This window comes from Misgurnus anguillicaudatus, chromosome 14 (genome assembly GCF_027580225.2).
Source record: "Misgurnus anguillicaudatus chromosome 14, ASM2758022v2, whole genome shotgun sequence".
NCBI lineage: Eukaryota > Metazoa > Chordata > Actinopteri > Cypriniformes > Cobitidae > Misgurnus > Misgurnus anguillicaudatus.
Genome location: NC_073350.2, coordinates 21,048,942 through 21,061,865, shown reverse-complemented (window position 1 = coordinate 21,061,865; position 12,924 = coordinate 21,048,942). Strand labels below are relative to the sequence as shown.

Below are 12,924 nucleotides of genomic sequence, written 5' to 3'. Positions count from 1 at the left end.
AGTGGTTTTCAAACTGTGCAGTTTTATGACATTTTATAAAATACATTCAAAAACTTAAAATACAAAATTCATCATTCATCACAAATTCTTGTAATTAAACCTCAGAATAATAAGGCTACTAACCGATCCATATTCAGAATGTTGTTCTAGATGTAAAACAGAAGTTGGTACATTATTGCATATGTTTTGGACTTGTTTGGAACTTAAAACCTACAGTATTGGAGAATACAAACTATTGACAAAATTGCTAATGTTAAACTTTCATTTGATCCGATATTATCACGAATTTCCACGTTTTTTCGTGATCGTAAAAGGTATTCCTGTTTTTGTGTGATTATCACGTATTGGTTACTCAACTGCTTTTTCCTATTTGTAAACCATTGTCATTTCGGTTTAGGGTTAGATTTGGTGCTTGCATTAGAATGTCACTTTTTCTTTTTTTATATGTCGCCTGGCGTTAGGGTTAGAGTTGGGTTTGGGTAGGGATGTCATTTTATGTAAATCTAACCCTAAACCGAAGTGACAATGGTAAAAAAAATAGGACAAAACAGTTGAGTAACCAATACGTGATAATCACACGAAAACAGGAATGCGTTATACGATCACGAAAAATCTCGGAAATTCGTGATAATATTACGAAAAAAGTTTACGTGACTATTAAACTAAATTTCGTGATGCTGGATAGCAGCAAAGAAATGTATAGCAATTCAATGGAAATTAGAAAAACCACCCAGTCATACTGTATGGCATAAAGAACTGTCATCCTATGTTCCTGTTGAAAAAATTATGTTTAATTTGAAAAGAAAATCATCAATGTTCGACAAGATTTGGGGCAAGTTTATTGAATATATGAATATGTTACATCGACTGGAAATGCCGATGTGATAATGTAAATTATTTACTGTAACACATTATTTTTATTATTATTTTATTTTTATGTAATTTTTTTCTCTTTTTCCTTTTTTCCTCATGCATCTCAAGGTCTTGTCATAATGTCCATATAAGTGTTCTGTCTATTGGGGGGTTGGAAAGGGGTGAGAGGGTGATTAGAAAACATTTTATATACTGAATTGAAGCTGTTCTTGTGAAAATAACAAATATATTGCTAAAAAAATAAGGCTACTAACCAACAGCACTACACTGCATCATTGAATATGTTTTGTTTAATTCAAATTGTAACTTTGAGATTGTTTTATGGCATGAATTTTCTTTAGGGGGGCCGCAAAGGAATGCACCCTACAAAGGTGAGGAGGTACACACCGAAAAGTTTGAGAACCACTGACGTAACCTCTGATTTGGATGTTCTGAACAGGTTGTAATAATGTGACACCTGGCATGATTTGGTGTCACGGGTGAATAGATACAGAAGAAATGAAAGGCATTTACAATCATATGATATTTATCTTAATGCTCAACAATAAAAGATCTGAACATCTTGTCCGTTTACAGAAACTACAGCTAGTTACAATGTAAGCTCTTGTGATTGACATTATATAAACTTTAACAAAACTCTGTTCCCATTACCAAATAGCTGATTTGATTAAAACAAATATTCAGCTTAATGCAATGCCACTTGTTCACATTAATCACTGGAGAATACCATTCGTCAATTGCACCTGCATTAAGAGAGTAACCTAATGCCATTATTTATGAAACCAATTACAAAATGCTATCTAGTGCAAAAAAAATTAGGGTGAGTCTAATCTCTGGATATTTTATCTAATGGTGTATAGGGTGATATATGTGACAGGTGTTTTAAAGAACTGGGCATTTCCCTCAGACAGTGGAAGATAGAAAGCATCAATATTTACCAGTCCCAGAGAAGTCAAAGCAAAATGTAGTCATCTCTGTTGTGCACTACTGTATATTCAGGGTCCTGTTATTAAGGACTGTTATTACGTTTACCACTCTGTTTTTTTTTTTTTTGCATCCTGCCATTCGAGACAAGGAGTGAAGTTTTATAAGCTAAGATGTGAAAGTCATTATTAACATCCAGATGTGGGGAGTCAATGGAATGAACTGAAGACTTCACTATCTGATAAAATAATAAATGTCCATCTAATGGACTTTACTTTTAAGGCATACAGTATGTGCTTTAAAATGAAGAATATGTAGAAAAGTATGTTTGACTGATGAAGAGAAAAAACGTATTTAAAGAAGCACAAGAGTCAATCAGAGGCGTGGACAGATCAGAAGGTTGCGAAAATGACACATTTTTACTTTAAAGGCTTCTCGAGCAGATAAGTTGCAGCATCTTGTCATACACGCATACATGGTGAACACAACGACTGGCCATTTTTCTATAGCCAGAATTACAAATAAACACTGTTAACCTACATGATAAGCCATTGAAAAAGCTCCTCTGATGCACATTGGCTGAAAACGTTTGAAACCAATAAAAACTACCAGCAAATATATGCAGTGGTAGTATATATTGTGTGAACTTTGTTCAAGGCAATGTGACGCAACACACTATACGTTTGAGCCAACTCTAAAAAGCCTTGATGTTAAGGTGTGCCACACACAATGCTACAGTCTCTAAGCACACCAGAATGTGTCGTCTGTGCACATACAGTAAATTACTTGAACTCCAATAGCCGGTAGACCTATTGTGCAGAAAAGCAAACAAGGACAGTATTGCTTTGAGGTACAGTATCAGAGAAACAGAATTAATGGAGTGGTCCACAGTGTGCTCCAATGAATTTCATGAACAGATTTTCTTTAATGTGAAGGCATTGTACAGGACATCACACCTCTGTCAGGAAGTTACAACCTGATATTGAGCCCTTTCAAAGAGCAGGCATGTAATCTGCTGGGCCAAGACGTCTCAGAGGTGAAAGGCATTATGGGAGACTGCTGCATTAAACATGAACAGACAAACCATTTCTTTTGCGTAACACAATTGAAAAGTACAAAAAGCTTGTTAGGGATGTGCAGAATGCTACAATGATACAAATCTACAGCATTTGCTATATATACATAATTATTAAAGAGCGCTTCGAAACTGGAAGGTTAGTGACAAATCTGTATGTCACCTACATAAGACAAAAATGACAAACATAAAAGAGCATTTAAAGAACCACCGCTTAGCCACTAGTTGTCCAAACCTATGGAGTCTTTCATTTTGGGATGCACCAAAAGCATTTTTATTATGAAATATTATGGGTACCTTCAGATACAGTAAACCTGCAAAAACGAAGGGATATTTACATGTGATGATTACAAATTCTAGGCCCTAGATGAGAAAAAATACACCATGTTTTCATTATGTAAAGTTACATTAAATAAATTGTAATATATTAACACAGTAGAGATGACACAACAATATTAATACTAAAAAGAGCAGCACAAATAACAAATAAGACACATTCCCTTTAATTAATGGTGACATTTCATTATTTTACATTTCCACATATGGTCCTAATATTATAATCTCTGAAACATCCTACTGTACACAGATGATTTCATGTGCTAAAATCACAGCTGGGTCATTCAGTCAGATTAGCTGTTATAACTGAATGTGCAGTTATTAATAAATTATTCATATATTAGTACCTATTAATTTCATAAATAAAATAAATAAGTGAGGTGCAAAATTTTGAGACGTTTTCTATTATATTTTTGTTCATTACAAACGACTAAAAGTGTAGGGAAAATTCATAATTTCCAAGGACACCATTCTTGCACTTAAATTATGCACTTTATGCAAAACCCTATAATGCATGTTATCCAGAAATGATCAGTAATGATATCGAAAGAAAATGCATGGTCAAATTGGTTTGAAATTCAAAAGGTTTGCTTATTTTCAAGTTTAAATGTTTATCTCAGACTTTTGGACCCCACTGTAAGTACATTAAGGCCTCGGGTAAAGGAGAACAGAAGATTTTGGGGCAGAGTCTCAATCAATAGCGTCTAGAAGCTGCAATCACTAACAAAGGCTTTTCTACAAAGTATTAAAAAAGTGTGTTCAATACTTATTCCCTTTGTCATTTCCCTTTATTTATTATGACTCAACTTGTATACTTAAATGTTCTGATTTCTTTGTATGAATTCGATATTTGGCTTGATGGCTACATCTGGTGGAAATTTTGTGTCAATAGCTCACTTAGAAATCCACTTACTGATAAAAATTCTGATGTGTCAAATACTTATTTTCCCTGCTGTACATCCTCGGAAAATACCACCCCGGGATAATGAGAATCATGAACTGAAAGGACTTTGAAGAGGAGTTGGAATTTCTCTCCCACCCTTAATAAATTAATAAATTATTCATATATTAGTACCTATTAATTTCATAAATAAAATAAATGAGGTGCAAAATTTCGAGACTTATTCTATTATATTTTTGTTCATTACAAACGACTAAAAGTTTAGGGAAAATTCATAATTTCTCTAATAACTTAAATGATGCACTTTATGCAAAACCTTATAATGCATGTTATCCAGAAATGATCAATAATGATATTAAAAGAAAATGCATGGTCAAATTTGTTTAAAATTTGAAAGGTTTGCTTATTTTCAAGTTTAAATGTTTATCTCAGACTTTTGGACCCCACTGTAAGTACATAAAGGCCTCGGGTAGAGGAGAACAGAAGATTTTAGGGCAGAGTCTCAATCAATAGCACCTCAAACAAACAAAATGCAACACTGGATGAATCTCTTAAAAGGATTAAACTTTTTACTGCAGTCTATGGCTACACTTTATCCTTCTGGAAAGATTCAGAGCTACAGGACTGATGGTCTATTACCTTTAATTTCACGAGTGTTTCTATAGCTCAATCCTAAATCCTAAATGCTCAGTTTGGTTTATGGCTCATTATCTGTTTACTTTTTATGTCTGTTACTGTCCCTGATCTCTTAAATGACACCCCACTAATGCACTGATGCACCCCAAATGTTTTTAGACTCATTCTGAAACCATAAGCTGATTGAAAAAAAAACAAATGTGAACCATTTTTATCATCATCATTCTCCTTTAAAGCAAGATTTATATATATATAAAAAAAATGAATATATCATTGCGTATTTATCAAGAGATTTTGACTCTTGACCTCTCCATTGTCCTTTGCGCTAAAATACTACCATGCTTCAAAATAGTGTCTTTTTTATCGTCATTTACAAGTTATGCCATCTAAACCTCAGCCTATAAATATCGGTGGCATTTTATAGTTGCAGCCAATGAAAATTTATAAACAAAGCTTCAGGTCAATGGCAAATGAAAGCATGATATCAGTCCAGTAGCACATACAAGAATATACTGTAGCACTTCACGGACCAGAGGTTCTGCTTTTGCAGTCAACACCAAAAAGAAAAGGAAACATGAGTTCAACCCAAAAGCAAGATGTGATAATACATAGTGCATAGCTTTGTATAGCACAGCAACCTGTGCCGGCACTGTATCCAGAATCGGTTTGGACGCATCTATCAGCTGTGAAAAATTCCTTTGCTGCGGAAATATCAATATGATAAAGTCTTTGCTGACATTCTGAAGTTGCGTCGGCACACAGTTGATATATGTCACAGAACTGGTGCTTATGTTTCCGTTTCTTTGATGCTAGCTACAGTAAATAAGACGGAGGGGCAGAACAATTCCTAAAATAAAAAAGAGCAAAAGCCACACAAAATGCTTGAAAGTTTCAAGTTTCCACCCCATTGCCCTGAGGGCACACTAAAGTCTGTGTGGGGCCTCGGGGACACAGGTATCGTTCCTGCATTTCTTCTCTTCCCAATACCTTGTTTAGAAGAATCATGCACTCCGGTGCTTTGTATGTGACTACTTTCTCATAACGCTGTATATATATATATATATATTTCTTTCTATTTGTGAAGTTGCACCCTCTGGCCTGCTGGTGTCACCGTCCTCGGCTCAAGGTGCTATGCCAGAGAGTAGATAGCGTTTACAGGTGATGTGGCCTCCGAACTCTCGTTTCCCTCCGTTTCCTCTTTGTCCTTCTTAACTGTGTATTGGCCAATGAAGGAGCCATCTTCATTAAACTGACCGTCTCCTCCTTCACCATAGTCTACCAGACTGTCGTCACTCTCTTTAACATCCCTATCCAGAGAGGTCTGGCTGCCCTGCAAAGGCTTGTTGTCTTCATCGCTGCTGCTGGGCAAAAATAGAAAGAGAGTTATAACAAGTTGAGCATTTTTGTCTGTCATAAGAACTGTACAGCAGGGAAAACAAGCATTTGACACATCAGCATTCCCACCAATAAGGGGATCTCTAAGTGGGCTATTGACACTGAAGAACTGAAGATCAAAGTTCATAAAATAGGCCCAAGGAACCTTCAAGATTTAAAGACCATTTGTGTGGAAGAATGGAACAGAGCAAAGCAAGTGTGTTCAATACTTATTCCCTTTGTCATTTCCCTATTTATTATGACTCAACTTGTATACTTAAATGTTCTTATTTCTTTGTATGTATTCGATATTTAGCTTGATGGCTACATCTGGTGGAAATTTTGTGTCAATAGCCCACCTAGAAATATCCCCACCGACAAAAATGCTGATATGTCAAACACCCACCCTCCCCGCTGTACATCCTCGGAAAATAACAACCCGGGATAATGAGAATCATGAACTGAAAGGACTGTATTTTTGGCATCTGGATGAAGAGGAAACCCGGCTCAAAATATAAAACTCCACATTCCTGTTTTGTAGACATTCATTTTTTGAGAAGATTTCTGAAGTTGAACTTGAGAGGTTTGTTTCGTGTATCAAAAATTCTAACTAATCCGTACTGTAGAAAACAACACTGAGAAAAAATGAAAAAGATAAAGGAATCGCATTACTGCTGACAAAAAATGGCAACTCTCAGCTATATAAATCATAAACAATTACACTATTACAGATATATTTCAGCTTCTCTGCATAACAAACACATGCTTCTAGTATGAAAACAGACTTTTTTTTAAGAAAAAGAGCCACTGCACACATAAAGTGTGTTCACCTGAATTTCTTTTCTTCCCTTCATGCACTCCGGTGCTTTGTATGTGACTACTTTCTCATAACGCTCAAACACATGCTTCTAGTATAAAAACAGACGCCTACTACGGAGTCATACAGTGAGTGTGTTTACGTGCACAAATATGCGAATATCTATTAAAAGTCGGAGCCGATGATGTAGTGGGCAGTGCTTCGACATAATGGTGCAAACGCACTTTTGGCGACCCAAGTTTGAATCCCAGCTCAAGGTCCTTTGCTGATCCCGTACCCTTCGCTCCACCCTGTACTCTCTTACTGTCTATCAAATAAAGGCAAACATGGCCCAAAAACATAACTTAAAAAAAAAATCTTCTTATTCTAGAAACCCGTTTTAACCTGCAAATAAAAAACTGCTTTTAGACGGATTTAGAGATTGTCAGGTTTCTCGCAGTCAGTGACGTCAGAGTAGTCCACCTAGTCATTCAAAAAGCTGGTGGGAAATCTGTCAAAAACTATACTGATGCATTTCTTCTCATGCCTGCAGAACCATTAAATCTAACACAAGTTTTGATTTTCACAGTTTCTCCGTCAACTGCATGAGTCGAGGGCAGACTTTTATACATTACTTTACGCTTACTTCCATTTGTAATGTTTATCTTTCATACGCAGAGACATGCAGCCATGAATAAAACTGCAAAAAGCTGGCTGAAGGGGCGGTCACACTACACTTTCCGTTCCATTGACTTCCATTCATATGCATGCTTATGCATTAAGCGGCCTTTCCACTGCACACAACAAACGACGCCAGATAAACCAGAAGTCATTCATTTCCTATGGAGAGTCGCAAAGGGGCTGCGTGAGGTGCCAACCATCTGCGTATGCGTAATTTTTGGATCCGTTTTGAGCGTTAGATCCGTTAAAATTTTTTAACTTGCACCACGAAACAAAACAAAGTACTCCAGCCAATAAACGACAATAATTATTTGGGGGTGGGGGTTGGGCGCATTCATGAAAGCACGGAAGGGAGGGGGAGGAGTTAGCTACGCTCCGTCTGTTTGAAAACAGTTCAAACATCAACAAAAAGTGACGTCTCACAGATTCGCTTAGAGCGCCTTTAACTGTTGCATCAACGTTATTTCAGCGTTGAAACAAGAACTGATGTTATTTCAACCATATTTCAATGTTAAATGATGGTCATATGCCTGCTGGGTATGTTCTCTACAAAAAATATTGGCAGTCTTTGTCATATATGCATAGCTGTTTATTGTTTCATTAATTTGCATTAATTTATGTATTCGACTATGGTAAATATTAGGTTGAAGCCTTTTGTGCTGGAATGAGCTTCTCTCTTATGTTACGATTAAACTGAAACTTTATTACGACTGCCACTAGGGGGTGAACTCCGCCAATCGCTTGCGTATGTCGTGTGCAGTGAAAAGGCAGCTCTAGACGAAATGCAAGCTTGTATGAAGTGAACTCGGACCTGCAAATTTGTATCACGTGGAGAGGAAAACAGGTAGGTCACGGCATGTCCTTAATTCTCTCTACTGAAAAGTAAAGATGGACGAAGCGCACCCCGCCCATATCCGCAGTAACGTCCAAAAATATTTGCATGCTCAAAGTGTAGTGTTACCTCAAGGCGTGTACATGCAATGCGAAAACGGGGGGTAATGGGGAGAAATCTACTTGTTTAGATTGTTTTAAGCTTTAGCCTAATAACCTTTAACCGATTAAAGAAAACTGTTTTATGCGTTTATGACCTTACATGTTATCAGTTTATAAAGCATAATGGGGATAAGACAGTGCATGTAAACACACTCAGTCATGCATAATGATTTCACAGCTAACAGAACCAATAAGTACAAGGCAAAGCAGAAACAAAAAGAGATCTTTATTACTGAATAGAGACCCATCTTCGTTTTATGCAATATCAATAAACCTTACTGGAAACTGAATTACAAGTAGGATGTTACGAGTAAATATTGTAAGCTTCTCACAAAATATGGTTTACAACCAGGCGACATGCTATTATCCATTTCTGGTGATCGTAAAAATGCTTTTACCAATCTCATATATTGTCTCTATAAACGTAAACATAAAGCACTTCTGTGCAATAAAAACGTTTAGATGAAACGGTCATAAATGGTGTGACAGCACCAAGTGGCTCAGTTCTCTACATGCACCATGTCAACAGCTAAATCATATCAGTTTATTTATCTTTAGAGTCAATAAGGAGCATTAAATAAATCTTGCTTCCTTATTCGCGTGCAAACTTTGACTGCCACTTGCACAACCTATAAGAGTTTCAGGTAGGCCAAGTGACAATAGGAATCATTTCTGATTTAATCGATTAAGCAATCCTCTCACTCAGAAAAACCTGCTGTAATAATTTTAATAAAGGGAAAGCAAAACTATGTATAACTTTTGACAGTATATGTAAAGATTATGTGATGATATGGTTAGTCAAAATCAAATCAAATTATAAATCATGTTAAAATGAGAGTAAAGTAATAAAATCTTTACGTCGTAGTCATTATTTATACTTTTAATCATACCTGTTAATAATAAATAAATAAATAAATAGGGAAAGGATGTGTATTAATCGATTAAGATCAAAAATGTATGGCAAATATGCTTGAGTTCATTATTAACATTTCCAAACCAGATGAACTTAATGCCTCTCTTCCATACCTTTCCCTCTCCCTGTCAAGAGACCTTCATTGGACCAACGGGAATGGAAAACACCCAAGAATACAAATGATGAAAGGAGAAAGAGTCAGATAAAATAACGAGTAAAACAAAATATTGTGTGTCATCAAAAAGCACTTTGAAATAAAAGGGAAAACAAAACAATTATAATTGGTAAACAGCCCTGAGCGTGTAATCTGATGTAACACTATTGAATATAGATTACTGACAAACCCAGGGGCTTTAATCTGCAGCAGAATCTTCTTCTCTCAGATTGTAAGAATTGCATTTCAAACCATTAAACAAAAAAATATTTTTTTTTTCATTTCTTGCATGCAAACTTGATCGTTTCCATGTTTCATGCAAGAAAATACCTGTGCATTTAAAAATAATTGACCTGTCATTAAATATTGCGATTTGGATTGCAATTTTCGTTAAGCAGCATTTCAATGGCGTTAAACTGTGACAGAATGTTGGTCTCTCTACAACATCTGAAATTGACTTATAGCTTGACATCACGTTGGATTGTTAAAATGCTAACCTTTCAATAAAAACAATTGTTGTAATTTTGTTTTATAAGGAGACAACATTGTTTTTAGAAGGAATAGGCTAATTGACATTATTTTAAAGTTATTTTTCCAATTCGCTTTCAATTTTTTTATGAACCTTGTAAAAAGTGTGGTGTTACACCTGCTGTTTTTTGTCATAAACGGGTGCAATGTTTCTGGCAACATGTCAAAAAAAAATACAGTATAAAGGGCCGTTCACATTATAACAACTGTAATGATATTAGCGTCCACATCATTATGCTAATTTGCTCACATGCGCGGCACTCTGCAAATACTTGCCTTTAAAGGCAAGATAGGCAGGAATTATCTAAAAAACTTTTTTACAAATTAGTTTAAACTGTCTTTATATACCAATACATAATTAAAATGTAAGTACTAAAATGTGAGAGTATAAAACTCGAGGGTCTGTATAGACCGCTCATGACATTCAGCTAATTATTTCCATTCAGGATGAAACAAATGATTGGCTTGCGCGACTATCACTCTCTATCACGACCATGGGACCACCCCTGTTGCTACGGGATCTGCCCACACATGCGCACACCCGATTGATTTGAACGTATATGAGGCACTCTAGGAAGAGCAAAAGTACGGCAGAGAAAGAGCATTCAGAACTCACAGTACCTGCATATGCAGTCAGCCAAGGCAAACAAAGGAATAAACGAAGAAATCTAACGAGAGTAAATATCGCGTGGCTTTCCCTCGAGTCGACGATGCGGTAACGGTATTGTCTCCGGTGTGTAGTCCTCATCAGAGTCAACAATGCTTTCATCACAGAAACTCTTACATGCAAAACATCGTAACGTAATATGTTATGAATCTTCCACGAAATTCACCTTCATCACAGTGTAACTAATGGTAATAAAAAACTTGTATCATGCAATCTGTTTTTAGCTTTGTCTTATAAATATAACTAGCTTGTTTGTTACCAAATCAAACAAAATATATTTTAAACTTTACCAGTATCGATATGCTAGCTTAATAGTGAGTACTTAAAGCTATCGTATTTGTTTATATTCATAGTGATAAAGTTAGGTGTATTATTACATGTGATTGTGACATGATGTTACTACATGCACCGCGCTCCTTCCTCTCCGCTCGCCTGGTAAATGCTTTTCCTAGCAAACAAAACTTATCAAACCTGGTTCTTGCTCCGGCTTTAACTTCTGTGTATTCGGCAGTTTTGCAACAACGGACCGAATAGATTTTCTCACGCCTTACTGAACTACAACTCAAACTGACGCACGACCTCAACGTCATCGTTCTTAGCCACCCCCATCTGTTCGCTGATTGGTCCTGCAGATTTTTGCAGGAGAAAACGAAACTCTACAGAGCAGTCCCAGACGTAGTACTGAAGCGAAATGAAAATTAAGCGGAAGCATGTAGGAGGGCGGAGCCAGGCTATGCCTATCCTGCCTTTAATGGCATTAACTAATATTGGATATTTCTTGTAATAACAACTTTTGCAATCGTTTACATGTCACTGAATGTGTAAATATGATGTCCTTGTTGCATTTACACAGTGGGTATCGTAACTCTAAATAGTGAATCTAGAAGATTGTGTAATTTAATATCTTACCGTTTGAAATAGTCAGTGTGGTAGGAAAAAAGTAGTACATTTCACAACAACTGCATCAGCGCTGGACACATGAGGTAATATTATGTTATAGACCTAAGCAGGTTCTCCACCAAGCTTCCACTTGCGCGTGCACACTTAAAATTCAAATAGATTTGATTGGCTGTCAATGGTTTATCATTCATCAGGTGGAGAAATCGCCCAGAAAGTAATCCCAACGATATCGTTCATTGTATCTTTATTGTTATAGTTGTGGTGTTAACCTTTAATATAAATTGTCTTTCCTATAAAACGATTTTCAAAACTATATTTTTTATATTTATCGTTATAATCTGAACGGCCCTTAATTCTGAACACTAAAACACTGTGCAACGACATTATTGCAACTATTTTAAACATATACTGTACTGTTTGATGTGTAACATACAGTGTTGGGGAAAGGTACTTTAAAAAAAGTAATGCATTGCAATATTAAGTTACTTCCAAAAAAGTAACTAATTGCGTTACTTAGTTACTTTTTATGGAAAGTAATGCTTACGTTACTTTTTAGTTACTTTTGCGTTACTTTTTCTTGTCTGAGGCTTGATCTCTTTCAGTCCTTGCAGGTGTTTTTTATAATTGAAAAGTTCTGCATTCAGAAATTGCATATTTCATCACAAAAATGTCGAGCTCTGGCCTGCCATCTCAGTTTCTGACTTAAACTGTTCCCACACAGGCGTGTACACATAGAGTGCATAATGTGACTACATTTTGTTTAATTCAGTACATCATTTTTTTATCAAATTAATTAAACTAAAAAAGTAACTCAAATATTAATGTGTACATTTAAAAAGTAATGCGTTACTTTACTCGTAACTTCAGAAAAGTAATATCATTACGTACTGCACGTTACTTGCGTTACCCCCAACACTGGTAAGGTAGACCAAAAGCTTTTATCAATTCTCATGACATCACATTGTATCTGCATAGGACATGGTGTGTTTAGTGGCTCCATAAAATGTGTGAGTTTTAAAGTTTAACACCATTGAAAAGCTTGATGAGAGATTTTACAGCAGCTTTAATTCCTGCTCCGTCATTCATATCGTAACCAATGACATGCTCAGGCTCAAATGATGTGCTAAAGCCAAATACCTGTTCTCGTTCCTTATCAACCCAGCCGCCAATTTG

The 12,924-nt window shown here is 36.0% G+C and overlaps 1 protein-coding gene across 21 annotated transcripts in view; it reads right to left on the bottom strand.

Moving 5' to 3' along the window:
- Nucleotides 1-2,192: 2,192 nt before the first annotated feature.
- The window catches only part of nfasca (neurofascin homolog (chicken) a), a 102,094-nt gene continuing 91,362 nt past the window's right edge, over nucleotides 2,193-12,924 (bottom strand). For 13 of the 21 annotated variants that reach the window (XM_073876045.1, XM_073876052.1, XM_073876047.1 and 10 more), the window contains 2 exons: nucleotides 9,616-9,639; nucleotides 2,193-6,106 (listed from right to left, as the gene is read on the bottom strand). In XM_073876045.1, coding sequence (XP_073732146.1) covers nucleotides 5,875-6,106; nucleotides 9,616-9,639 — 256 coding nt within the window. In that variant the 3' untranslated portion in view covers nucleotides 2,193-5,874. The remainder of the gene's footprint in view (nucleotides 6,107-9,615; nucleotides 9,640-12,924) is intronic. The other 8 variants (XM_073876049.1, XM_073876051.1, XM_073876062.1 and 5 more) reach the window with 4 other exon arrangements.